Below are 12,565 nucleotides of genomic sequence, written 5' to 3' on the forward strand. Positions count from 1 at the left end.
GATAGAACGCGGGCGGAGAGAACTGGCGGGTTCCCCTCGTGCAAACATCGCAAACGCACCCAACTCCCCGTCGAGCTCCCAAAAATTCCCCGGCACAACAGTGGTCATCTACATTCCCCCTCCACCTCGTCAAATCAAGTCGTATCCCCCGGACACGACCTTTGACAATGTCGCTCTCGATACCTGGGCCCTCCCAGGCCGGTCTCTTCAAGGCCGGCTACCAGAGGTATGTTCGACCTGCATTCATGTCCCACACCTCCTTATCTCGACACCCTGAATCATGCCTTGGGAAATTGAGCTAATGCAATTACCAGCCACGACGCCGAAGATGGAGCCGTCATCCGTAACATCGAAGCCTGCCAGGCTATCTCGCAGACCGTGCAGACCTCCCTGGGCCCCTACGGCCGCAACAAGATCGTCATCAACCACCTGCAGAAGATGATCCTGACCTCCGACGCTGCTACCATTCTCCGCGAGCTCGATGTCGTGCACCCGGCTGCCAAGCTGCTTGTTATGGCGAGTCAGCAGCAAGATGCTGAGATGGGCGATGGTACCAATATGGTTATCGTCTTTGCGGGCGAGCTGCTCAAGAAGGCGGAGGAGCTCATTCGCATGGGATTGAAGACCAGTGATATTACTTCTGGTTATGAGAAGGCACAGAACTTTGCTTTGAAGGTCCTTGAAGGTACGTCTTTTAGGAGATTTGAGATATGAGATTTTTTGGTCGACATTGAGGGGTTGCGAGTGTGGTCGTGGAAATAATGCTGATTTTTGGTTTTCCTACAGATCTTGAGGTCGACCGACTTAAGGATATGCGCTCAGTTCCGGAACTCAGTAAAGCGCTGCGGACGGTTGTGGCTAGCAAGCAGTCTGGTACGGAGGATACTCTAGCTGCGTTGGTTGCGGAGGCTGTTCTGGCTGTCCTGCCCAAGAACCCCCTCAACTTCAACGTGGATAATGTCCGTGTCGTCAAGATCATGGGTGGCAGCTTGGAACAGTCTCGTGTGGTTAAGGGTATGGTGTTCGGTCGGGAGCCCGATGGAATTATCAAGCAGGCTCGCAAGGCCAAGGTCGGCGTTTTCAGCTGCCCCATTGACACCTCCCAGACCGAGACCAAGGGAACTGTTCTGCTGAAGAACGCTCAGGAGATGGTTGACTACACCAAGGGCGAGGAGGGGCGCTTGGAAGCTGCCATTAAGGAGCTGTACGACTCGGGTCTTCGCGTGGTTGTTGCTGGTTCTACCGTTGGCGACCTTGCTATGCACTATCTCAACCGCTTCAACATCCTCGTCATTAAGATTCTGTCCAAGTTCGAGCTCCGCCGCTTGTGCCGTGTCGTCGGTGCCACCCCTTTGGCCCGCCTGGGTGCCCCCATGCCCGATGAGATGGGCCAGGTCGACGTTGTCGAGACTACCGAGATTGGTGGTGATCGTGTCACTGTTTTCCGTCAAGAAGACGCCAACGCTGTCACTCGCACTGCCACCATTGTTCTGCGTGGTGCCACCCAGAACCACCTTGAGGACGTCGAGCGTGCCATTGATGACGGCGTGAACGTCGTCAAGGCCATCACAAAGGACCCCCGCCTTGTTCCCGGTGCCGGAGCCACCGAGATTCAGCTCGTGGAGCGTATCTCCGCATTCGCCGACAAGACCCCCGGTCTGCCCCAGTATGCTATTCGCAAGTACGCCGAGGCTTTCGAGGTCATTCCCCGCATCCTCGCCGAGTCAGCCGGCCTTGACGCCACTGAGGTTCTCTCCCGCCTGTACACCGCTCACCACCGCAACGCCACTGAGGAGTCCTCCGACGAGGAAGAGGAGGGCAGCTCATCTGAAGAGGAGGAGCCTTACTGGACTACTGGTGTTGACCTCGAGGCCAGCACCTCTGCCGGCACTCTGGACACTGTCGAGGAGGGTATTCTTGATCTCATGGCTACCAAGAGCTGGGCTATCCGTCTGGCCAGTGAATCTGCCCGGACTGTCCTCAGCGTTGACCAGATCATCGTGGCTCGACAAGCAGGTGGCCCTAAGCCACCTGGGCCGAACGCCAACTGGGACGAGGATTAAATGATTGAAGATGGCATGGCTTCGAGACCGTTGGGACGGCGATAGATCTCCGTACGATATCACGAAAAAAAAAGGTCGCCTGGTGTGTATAGCAGAGTATGATAATACATCCATACATTGGTCAATGACTCTTGTAATTCAATTAAGAACTTTGTCTGGACCGAACCATTTTTAGTCGTTCATTCTCATATTCGCTGCGCATTATAGCTGTGCAAATCGTCGTGATCTCTCTGTGCACCTTTGTACAAGCTTACATAAGTATCACGTGACACCGAGATTTTCCCCGAAACTCTTGTCATTCTTTTTGCTCTCTATCGCGGCCGAGCTGTCTCTTCCATAACCCCCGGAATTGTGAATTGATCCAATCTCCCTTCCGAGCTCAATACTCCATCTCCGCCATGTCCTTCCCCACCCAGGCCGCAGCCCGCGTCTGCAGACAATTCTCCGGCTCCGTCCGCCCATCCTCCCTGCGCATCGCGACTTCATACACAGCCCGCCGCACACCTGCCAGCCGACGATGGGAGTCTACCGAGGCCGCGGCTGCTGCTCCTAGCAACCCCAAGATCGCACAGATTGTCGACCAGATCAGCACATTGACTCTCCTCGAAACTGCCGACCTCGTGTCTAGCTTGAAGGTTTGTTGGCCCAATCCATTGATTCGCGTACACACGTCCGCAATCGTCAATTGAGACAATTTCTTCGAGACTTGTACTTCCCTCTATAAAACTGGGATTAACAATACTTTACCCAGACCCGCCTGAACATCCCCGACCTTCCCGTTGGTGGCTTCGCCATGGCCCCCGGCGCCGGTGCCCCCGGAGCCGCTGCGGCCGTTGAGGAGGAAGAGGCCGCGCCCGCCGCCGCCGAGAAGACGTTGTTCAACCTGAAGCTCGAGTCTTTCGAGGCCGCCTCCAAGCCCAAGGTCATCAAGGAGATCAAGAACATGATGGGTCTTTCCCTGGTGGACAGCAAGAAGTTCGTCGAGAGCGCGCCGAAGGTGTTGAAGGAGTCTGTTCCCAAGGAGGAGGCCGAGAAGATCATCGAGACGCTTAAGGCTATTGGTGCTAAGGTCATTATGGAGTAAAAGGTCGGAGCTTGCTGAAAATCGAGTGTGGACTTGGATGGGGCTGATCCTGGTTACATGGATGGCTCTTCTCTCATCTCATTTCTCCTTAGTCTCTTACATGCGGCTTTGGCTTTGAAATGGCTGGTTTATCTCGGCGAGGATCTGGACGTCATCGCCTGGTCGTGTGAGAGCAAATGTACATTATACGCATTGTGTTATGGACCCCTGGTATAGAGGGCTCGTTTGATTAATTGATGCATTGAGCATTTTCAGATCCCATATCTCTAGATCGTAACCTCAATTTCTCAGAATTGGCAATTTTCGTAGACGTTGAACTGATCACGTTGTGCAGATCGAGTCCTTGCACCACATTAAAAGCGGACCCGAGGCCTACCTCCGCGATTTCTCACTCTCCGCCTCAACCACCATCTGCTACCCACACCATACGCGCACCTCGCCGATTGCAATCGCCATTATGAGGCCGGCGATATCCTTACGGCAATGGATAAAGCTCCGCCAGTCTTTGTCTTCCGTCGACGCACCACCAAACTCTCCCGCGATCTTCCTCACCCCATCCGCAAATCCTCTCGCTCTCCGAAAGCAGATCCCCGGCTCTAAACGAGCATTCCACGTCACACAAGCCCAAAATGCGGCGCGCAAAGCGCTCAGGTCACCGGCAGCAAGAGCGAAAGAAAGAGATGCGCTCCAAAGCTACGCAATGCCAGAGCTGATGGGGTCTAAAGTCATGAACAGAGATGGATTCTTCATGGTTTGTTTAGGCGAAGCACTGAAATCGGGACACCAGGATCAATGGTACAAGAAACACTTCGACTCGATTCCGTTCGAGTATGATAAAGCCATTAAAGACGGGTTTATCCCCAGGGCGATCAGCTACAAGACTTTCAAATCTGTGAAAACAAAGCTTATGGATGCGGCATTATCAGCTCGGCCTAATGCACAGGCCATTCGGGCTATTTCTGTCGGTAAGTGGTCGCATCTCCTCGAGTGTGCAGTATGTGAAGTGGTTGAGGTACTAAACCCGTGATAGATGTCAACGCTGTGTTCCGCATTGGCTATTGCGCAACTCGCTTCGAGCCACATCTTCGAGAGTGGATCATTTCATCGTGTGCGATGGCGAAAGCGCGCATTCCTCTAATTCTCGTCACAAAGAGAGCCATGGAGCTTTCTAAAGTTCCATCGCGCACTGAATGGACTACCGAGATTGAGAAGCTCGCCGTGGAGCGATACCCTCCTGCTCTGGTGCTGCACGCAAAAATGCTGGGTCTGCGCGGTGAACACAAGGACGCTATTGATCTTCTCGAGCAAGAGGTGTTGCCGTTCATTACTCCCACGCAGCAGTTACCAAGGTTTTTCGACGACATTATGCTTATGGGACAGCTTGAATCACCGTGGAGACTATACGCGCTGCTTCTGGCGCGATACGACGCCATGCACAATGATCCGGAAGTTCGAAAAAAAGTCCGACGAGGCGATTAAAACGGCAGCAATAGAGTACCATGATCCCGATGCATTGTTGGAATATGCCTTCATGATGATGAATGAGAACAACCTGGACGCTTACGAGGAGGCCATGTTGAAATCTGCCACTTCTGGAAATGGCAGTGCCTGCTTATTCCTCGCCAACTTCTATTATCTAACCTTCCATGGCAAGTACCCCACCCGCGGCGAGAGGGCGAAGAAATTTGCTAGTGGAGAGACGGAACCTGCCAAGGAAAGGGCAAAGGCAAAGCCGTCTCCTCCGGCTCCTATTTCTGAGAAACAAACGTCGCAATGGTGGACATGGGTTACTTCATTCTTCCAACAGTCCATGGAGCGTGAAGAGTACCGAGATCTTGCCCAAGATTGGTATTCACTTGCCTGGTTCCATGGCAATAGAAGAGCCGCGTTTATGTTGAGCTTGTTGCATCGCGAAGATGGTAACCTTGAGGAAGGATACAACTACCTCGCGGAAGCGGAAATGGAGAATGACAAGTACTTTGCGGATCGGTTGTTGGAGTTGAAGGCGAACTGGCTTGAAAAGGAGTACTCGCCCAAGGTTCCCAAGAGAATGCTGGCTGTACAGTAGCTCTGTGTGGTTCGAATGTATATGTGAAATATCTGTGTATATCTAATGCACTGTGTAAAGCGAACATCTTTTGTATGATATGATCTGTACGAGCTTTGAAACTCAAGAACAAAACTAAATTTCGTTCCCTTGTGCCGCCGAAGACTCAGCTCCATTCTGGTCTCCCTGTTCTTCCTGATCCCCTAATTGACCCCTCTTCAGAATCTCCAACAACTGATCCGCCGTGAGATGGTCATTCGCCGCTTCCATTCGATGCGCATACTTCAATCTCCCCCTTGAAAAATCCACTCGCCCCCCTGCTAATTGGTAGGACCACCCATCAATGCGCTCCACCCCTTTTTCCATCTCTGTTTCATATCTCTGAAGAAGGCACTAGGAAAAGATAAGCTCGAGTATGGTGGCGGCTCAGTGAACCCGGTCCAAGTCCGTTTCATTTCCAATGTCTCGTATATCTTCGCCGAGGGGTCAGAGTATAGAGGGAACATATCGGCAGTCTCCTCGATGTATGGGCCGATTAACGTATGGTCACCGCAACCGATGATGATGACCTGGGCTGGTTTGGCGTGGTGCGGGATAGTGTCGAGCAGCCTTTGTGTAATCTTACCAGATAAAGTGCGGACATAGTCTTGGTCGTACATGCAAAAGAAGTGGCGGACTACAAGGGCAAAGAAGGTTAGTTTTTGCACCCAACAGTTTATTACTCTTCCGGCTGTATCTCGAAATAGCTGGGTGACGAACTTACTAAAAATGACAATAGTAGTCACAGAATCTCCTTTTCCAGCAACGAGCTCACCGAATCGCACTGGCTTGCCGTTCTTATCGGCAATCTCGAGCTCATATGCTTCGTGCAGTGTCTCGTCCGCTAGGAAAGTCGGGTCCGTTGATACGTTCGCGTTGGTCATGTTTCAGAACAGCATGTCCCCAATTTCAAGTCCGGGGTAAATTTAATTGAAGTTTAGAAGAATCTTCACTATGTTTCGGCGGCGAGAAATTTAACTTCGGCTAGGAAAGTGTCGTGTTAACGTGGTTGTAAAGCCAATTTGTTGTCGATGACATCATGACCTTTAACCCGTGATGGAGGCAAATTTATCGTTTCTATCAGAATTCAACAGTACTCCCACATGTGACAAATATAGATGGATGGAAACTGGCGGTAGTTTAAAGTGGCCGTGACTATAGATCTCTTTCCGAAAGGATACATCATGGAAGATGGCCGGAATATTTAGGAACATTCATCTCATGTACATTTTTTTTCTCCATAAGTAGTTCTATATTACTACTTGCAAAATTTATTGCTCTACCAACTTGAGACAAGCATCTCGATAGCGTAACAGCTTAACAGCCCTTCTACAAATAGCGCTTTTCATCAATGTGACTTACTCGTAGGGGTTGCTCACCACGGCCCTCCAAAGGTATCTCTCCGGGGTCAAGCGTATATTTGAGTTCATCTAAATTAGTACATATGTTGAAATATCTCGTGAGATCTACAGTGGTATTTCTACAAATGCTGCATGATCGTCGCCAAATCACAAACTTATCCAAGCCTTTACAACGCTTTATTACTGTATACCTTAGAAGTTCGAATCATATCGTGATTAGTTCACTTTATCAACATCGAGAGATTCTCGGAATCTAGATAAGTGACATTGTCTATGAGGCCACCCAACGAAGTAGAGGGCGCAGAGTTATCAGACTTATTGCTATGAGACCTAAGCCTAACTCAATAACCAAACAAATGGTGGCTTTCCAGACATCGTCTATGAAAGAAATGTTAATAAGCGAGGGCCTCGAAGATGCTGTATTCCGCAGCGGAATAAGAGCAAACTGACAGGTGAGATTTTGAAAGGCAAAGGGAATGAATGGAATCCGCACCAATTGTGCGGAACCTGCACTTTTTTTTTTCTCGGTGTCAGTTCACTATAGCATGACTTAGACAAGACCTCAAATGAAGTTGCAAGACTCACAAAAATCCTATGCATAACGTCAGCCCCAGGAGAGCCTTTGTTCGCATACTCATTTGCAAGCCCCAAATAAGGGGTATTGGGTAAGCACCTAGCGTAAAGTCACATATTGAAGCCACTATACTTTGCACATAGGCTGCAATCACCAACTGGGATGGTTGGAGACATGCGTTCGGATTAGTCTGTTCCCAGAACTGCGAGGTAGGCCTGCATGCAAGAATGAACAGCAACCACAACCCGATACTGATCATCCATGAAAATGACACCACCGCATAGAGGATAAAGCGGCGTCGACGATGAATTGTGAGACTGAGAAGTGAGAGAACTAAAGAAGTTCTCGCAAATGCAGCGCCCCAAAGGTAGGCAGTTTGACCTAGCCACCACCACTGCACAGTCATTGGTATTAGATGGATTTCAGGTCAATGAGTTGGGAAGAGATGGTTCTACCATAATAGCTGTGTCAATATTGGCCAGGACTGTGAAATCCTGTTCATCTCTTCCAAGACCATACAGACTTGCAATCATTTCGCAAACTGTGAACCAGGATTGAAGTATCTAATAGATTCGAAGTATATTAGAGAATTTTGTATACCGTTATTGGATGGCTTGACTCACCATAGCTATGACCATAGTCCAATCATCCCATCCAATATATTTGATGATTTTCGACCGTGTAAAGCATCGAAGAGCCACAAAAAGCAGGGGTACCACCAGGAAGATGCACGAGATAATGAAGAGGGCCTCACTGCGGCCTTTCAGTGGCTGCATTATCCCATATCCATATTGAGATAACGGGCGGTGGATTGCAACATAAGTTCCGGAAGGCTTTGAAACATTCGACCATACTCATGATTGCCGATAGTTAGATGACATCAAGACTGTCAGTGTCCCGATGTATGGCAGAACCCCCGGATTAGACTCATTTTAGGTTCTGCCAAGAGCCTGCCGACATACCAAGAAATATAAAACACTCACAAGTAATCAATCTACTTGCCCGTCAATGCCGATAAAAGAGTCCACATGAAACTCTAAAGAACTAACCAAATCATTGCATGGTACCTGAGATGAATCTTGTTCAACTATAGTATGAAGAGTTCTTCAGCGATGTTTCAGCAGTGGATGCCTTGGGTCCAGGAAGCACTCGGTATCGAACATTCTTACTGCCATCGTCCCTTTAGCTCTTCACCGCTTTTGACCAGCTTGGCTCTGTCTCTCTGCTCTGTGGGAGTTCCTCCGAGATCCCGGGTTAGATCCTCCGAAGTACTAAATGGATCCTTCGCAAGTGGCCATCATGCTCCTCGACCCGCCCTCTCGCCTCCCACGCCTTTTGTTCACCTCTCGAACCTATCAGCAAACCCGATTCGCTATTAAACGTAGATCCGACTTTCTTTCTGGTTCCTGTCACTATTTCTCGAGCGTTGACAAGTTTAATAGAATGTAATCACGGACGAAGTATAATCGCAATTGTAGAACAAGCTGTCGATGAAACTTCTACCAAAGACTTTTAACGTATCGCGTGTTCAGCGTCGCGAGATACGATATCATGGACATCCTCTGGTGCCCCTCAATTTAACGTGGCCCGTTAAATGATTAATCTCTGCGTTAAATTAATGCTGTTAGGGCCAGACAAGAGTAATTGCATGTTGATCGGCAAAGCCAATTCCGAGAATGACTGCATAGTAGGCAAATCTTATCAATGTACGTCAAGGTGGTATAATGGCGTGGGGTTGGTGGGCACCTCGCACGGCTAACGGGATACAATGTCCGACTTGGGATATTCAATCCAGTGGATCCCAGCCTCAATATGAGGAATGTTCCCTTCCAAAAACCATGGAGCTCCTGGTATCTTTACAGCCCCGTCATACCACCACGTGAGCGGGCCGCATCCCGTCAAAGATATCATGCAAGCCATCAAAGCAACGGGATTTATAAACCAGCTCTCGCCTCATCTCGGGCCATCTCAGTCAGAATCTCATAATCCACAGCTCCAAATTCCGGAGATTAATTCCAAGCACAAGGACAATGGATCAATATGATGTCGCGGTAGTAGGACTCGGTGTTCTGGGAAGTGCAGCAAGCTACCAAGCGGCCCTCAAAGGCGCCAAAGTCCTCGGCCTGGAGCAATTTGAATTCGGACACGTCCAGGGCGCATCGCACGACACATCGCGCATCGTCAGAAAATCGAATTCCGAGCCGGAGAATGTGAAGCTCGTCAAATCTGCCTATAAGGACTGGGCTGAGCTGGAGAAGCTCACTGGTCAAAAGCTGTTGACCACGACCGGGGGCCTTTTCTTCCTTCCCAAAGATGCTCCATATCCTCTTGAGAGCTATGTGAAAGCTCTCGGGCAGAATGATGTTTCACACGAGGTTCTGGACCACAAGGAGGTGAAAAGGCGATGGCCTCAATTCAACGTCCCAGAGTCTGTCGACACGGTGTATGACCCGGACAGCGGCATTGTCCACGCCGCGAAAACAGTAATGGCAATGCAGTACCTCGCACGCTCAAAGGGTGCCACTCTGAAGGATAATACTCCTGTGGATCGGATCACTCCCCAAGTCTCAGGGGGTGTCGTGATCGAGACATCAAAAGGAACCTTCCATGCAAAGAAGGTGATTCTTACAACCGACGCTTGGACAAATAAGCTCCTCGCACCGCTCGGCGTGCACATTCCACTCAAGGTAATGCAAGAGCAAATCACCTACTTCAAGCCAACAGACCCCTCTGCCTTTGGACAAGAGAAGTTCCCGGTATGGATCTGGGGCGGACCGCAGACTTACTATGGATTCCCGACTTATGGCGAGCCAACTATCAAAGCGGCGCACGACCAGGCGATGAATCTCATGACTCCTGAGAACAGGACCTTTGTGCATTCCACAGAGTTATTGCAGGAGTTATGTAGCTTCCTTCAGGAGTTAATGCCTGACCGGGGTCGCCAGCCTCTTCGTACTATCACCTGCCAGTATACCATTACACCGGAGCGCCGATTCATAATTAGTCCGTTGGAAAAGAACCGGGATGTTATTGTGGGACTTGGTGCCGCACATGCGTTCAAATTTGCACCTGCTTTTGGACGCGCTCTTGCGGAACTGGCGGTTGATGGGGAGACCAAGGAGGATATCTCCAAGTTCGGAATCCCCAAGGACTCGAGTGGAACCAGTAAGCTTTGAGTCTTTGCGTAACGCTTGTCATGGCCGATTCTTATTTGTCAGTTGCTTTGATGAATGAGATTTAGCTATTTTAGCGCGTAAATTGATGCCCTCTTCAGACCCGTCAATGTGAGGAGTCTAACAATATAACCAAAAGAGAGTCGTTTTCACAAGATTTACTTGGGAATTTGAGAATATTCACATAATTCTATTTGCTATTACTCGTTAAATCATAACGTCAACCGCAGAGCATCTATCACCCAGCACTTGAGCAATTTTTCCCAACCGGAACGGAGTCTAGTTCATCAATAAAACACTACGCTGACCCTCAACAACAGCCTTCGTAACCTCATCTAAGGAGCCCGCAGCCGCAGCGAAGAAACCAAGGAATGCCTTGCTGGGAGCTAAGACACGACTTAGGTATTCGGGGTGGAACTGCACACCCACGAACCAGGGGTGATCCTTGATCTCAATGATCTCCATACGCTCGCCCTTCTCGTCCTTTCCGATGAAGGACAGACCGGCCTTCTCGAGGTCTTCGACCATCTCGGGGTTAACCTCGTAGCGGTGACGGTGGCGCTCGGAGATTTGGGAGACGTTGGGACCGTACAGCGCCCGAAGGCGGGACCACTCGGTGCCCCTTTGGAAGATGGAGAGGTGCTTTCCCAGACGCATAGTGCCGCCCATTTGATCCTTGTTGACCTGGAAAAAATTGGTTAGTATCAAGCGTATATTTGGGAAAGTGGTTGACATACCTCAGGCATGTAGATAATAGCGTGATTCTCCGCGTGGGGGTGCAACTCCTCGCTTCCAGCATCCTTGATACCAGCCACGTTACGAGCATATTCAATGACGGCAAGCTGCATGCCGAGGCAAACACCCAGGAAGGGGACCTTCTTGGTACGGGCCCACTCGATAGCCTTGATCATACCGGTGGTAGCTCTGGTACCGAAGGCACCAGGGACGAGAACACCAGCTGCGGTACAAATGGCGTGCCAGGCCTTGTGGAAGTCGGCCGGGTTAGACTGCAGAACCTCGTCCTCGAGATGGGATGAGTCGACCCAGATGACCTCGACCTTCTTGTGGCAGTACATTGAAGCGTGCTCGAGTGCCTTGGACACACTGATGTAAGCATCCTTGAGAGCAGTGTACTTGCCAACCAGCGCAATTGAGACAGTATCGTGAAGGTGATCCTGGCCACGGGCAAGCTCGACCCAGTCCTTCCACATGCGACTACCTTGCTCGATCAGCTTGGCGGGTCTTTGAACAGATGCGAGACCGAGGTGTTCGCCAATGGTCTTGATGAGCTTCTGCTTCTCAAGTAGGATAGGCACGTGGTACGTAGTTGCGACATCGTGGACTGCGATAACTTGCTCGGGGTCCATGGAGCACATGTTCGCAATCTTCTGAATGGTCCCATCCTCGAGCGGGCGCTCGCAGCGACACGCAATCAGGTCTGGATTGAGACCAGCGCTTCGAACGTCGCTGATGGCACGTTGGGTGGGCTTGGTCTTCTGCTCACCATGGATCACAGGCACGTAGGAGACGTGGATCTGAACGAAGTTGCCCTTGCCAGCGCGTCGCTGTAGCTGGCTGATAGCGTGAATGAAAGGCGCGCTCTCAATATCTCCAACGGTTCCACCCAACTCAATGATACACACGTCGGGCTCGGCGCCAGATTCGTCAACGGGGATCTTGGCAACGCGCTCAATCCATTCCTGGATAGCGTTGGTGATGTGGGGAACAACCTGAACGGTCTTGCCGAGGTAGTGGCCGATACGCTCACGCTCGATAACTGACTTATAGATCTTGCCTGTGGTGATGTTGTGGTCCCGAGTAAGGGTAGTGAGGAGGTATCGCTCATAATTGCCAAGATCGAGATCCATTTCGCCGCCATCGTCCGTCACGTAGACCTCACCGTGCCTAAGAATCGCCCATTAGTATCTGATACGGATTCCGGACACTGAGAGCACTTCAGACTTACTCAATTGGCGACATGGTACCCGCATCGATGTTGATGTAGGGATCAATCTTAATGCTGGTGACGGTGAGACCGGTGGTCTTGAGGAGCAGACCAGTGCTGGAGGCGATAATGCCCTTGCCAACACCGGAGATGACACCTGTACACGAGTCAGTGGTACAATTGAAGACCGAGCGACATTTCCGAACTTACCACCAGAGACCAAGACGTACTTCATTGTCGCGCGATTGATCTACGAACTGCAGAAGATCGCGGCAGAAA

General features: G+C 50.5%; 8 protein-coding genes across 8 annotated transcripts; 5 read left to right on the forward strand and 3 right to left on the reverse strand.

Annotated features, from left to right (window-relative positions):
- Window positions 1-167: 167 nt before the first annotated feature.
- Window positions 168-2,063, forward strand: N7477_009348 (chaperonin-containing T-complex subunit CCT8; the record flags this gene model as incomplete). The annotated part of the gene is made up of 3 exons (XM_056971009.1): window positions 168-226; window positions 315-685; window positions 787-2,063. 3 exons carry the CDS (start codon window positions 168-170, stop codon window positions 2,061-2,063), a joined length of 1,707 nt encoding a protein of 568 aa, XP_056817988.1.
- Window positions 2,064-2,461: 398 nt separating this feature from the next.
- Window positions 2,462-3,147, forward strand: N7477_009349 (mitochondrial 54S ribosomal protein bL12m; the record flags this gene model as incomplete). The annotated part of the gene is made up of 2 exons (XM_056971010.1): window positions 2,462-2,698; window positions 2,815-3,147. The coding sequence occupies 2 exons, from the start codon at window positions 2,462-2,464 to the stop codon at window positions 3,145-3,147; spliced, it is 570 nt and encodes a 189-aa protein (XP_056817989.1).
- Window positions 3,148-3,604: 457 nt separating this feature from the next.
- On the forward strand, window positions 3,605-4,626 carry N7477_009350 (uncharacterized protein; the record flags this gene model as incomplete). Its single annotated transcript, XM_056971011.1, has 2 exons — window positions 3,605-4,112; window positions 4,178-4,626. The coding sequence occupies 2 exons, from the start codon at window positions 3,605-3,607 to the stop codon at window positions 4,624-4,626; spliced, it is 957 nt and encodes a 318-aa protein (XP_056817990.1).
- Window positions 4,627-4,681: 55 nt separating this feature from the next.
- N7477_009351 (uncharacterized protein) lies at window positions 4,682-5,215 on the forward strand (the record flags this gene model as incomplete). The annotated part of the gene is made up of 1 exon (XM_056971012.1): window positions 4,682-5,215. One exon carries the CDS (start codon window positions 4,682-4,684, stop codon window positions 5,213-5,215), a length of 534 nt encoding a protein of 177 aa, XP_056817991.1.
- Window positions 5,216-5,514: 299 nt separating this feature from the next.
- On the reverse strand, window positions 5,515-6,117 carry N7477_009352 (uncharacterized protein; the record flags this gene model as incomplete). Its single annotated transcript, XM_056971013.1, has 2 exons — window positions 5,515-5,870; window positions 5,958-6,117. 2 exons carry the CDS (start codon window positions 6,115-6,117, stop codon window positions 5,515-5,517), a joined length of 516 nt encoding a protein of 171 aa, XP_056817992.1.
- Window positions 6,118-7,175: 1,058 nt separating this feature from the next.
- N7477_009353 (uncharacterized protein) lies at window positions 7,176-7,944 on the reverse strand (the record flags this gene model as incomplete). The annotated part of the gene is made up of 3 exons (XM_056971014.1): window positions 7,176-7,562; window positions 7,624-7,731; window positions 7,792-7,944. The coding sequence occupies 3 exons, from the start codon at window positions 7,942-7,944 to the stop codon at window positions 7,176-7,178; spliced, it is 648 nt and encodes a 215-aa protein (XP_056817993.1).
- Window positions 7,945-9,198: 1,254 nt separating this feature from the next.
- On the forward strand, window positions 9,199-10,344 carry N7477_009354 (FAD dependent oxidoreductase; the record flags this gene model as incomplete). The annotated part of the gene is made up of 1 exon (XM_056971015.1): window positions 9,199-10,344. One exon carries the CDS (start codon window positions 9,199-9,201, stop codon window positions 10,342-10,344), a length of 1,146 nt encoding a protein of 381 aa, XP_056817994.1.
- A 276-nt stretch (window positions 10,345-10,620) lies between these two features.
- N7477_009355 (CTP synthase) lies at window positions 10,621-12,521 on the reverse strand (the record flags this gene model as incomplete). Its single annotated transcript, XM_056971016.1, has 4 exons — window positions 10,621-11,025; window positions 11,079-12,246; window positions 12,308-12,443; window positions 12,497-12,521. The coding sequence occupies 4 exons, from the start codon at window positions 12,519-12,521 to the stop codon at window positions 10,621-10,623; spliced, it is 1,734 nt and encodes a 577-aa protein (XP_056817995.1).
- Between the last annotated feature and the right edge of the window lie 44 nt (window positions 12,522-12,565).

This window comes from Penicillium maclennaniae (assembly GCF_028827695.1).
Source record: "Penicillium maclennaniae strain IBT 15551 chromosome Unknown utg000008l:1.0-3552695.0:1.0-3555053.0, whole genome shotgun sequence".
NCBI classification, from domain to species: domain Eukaryota; kingdom Fungi; phylum Ascomycota; class Eurotiomycetes; order Eurotiales; family Aspergillaceae; genus Penicillium; species Penicillium maclennaniae.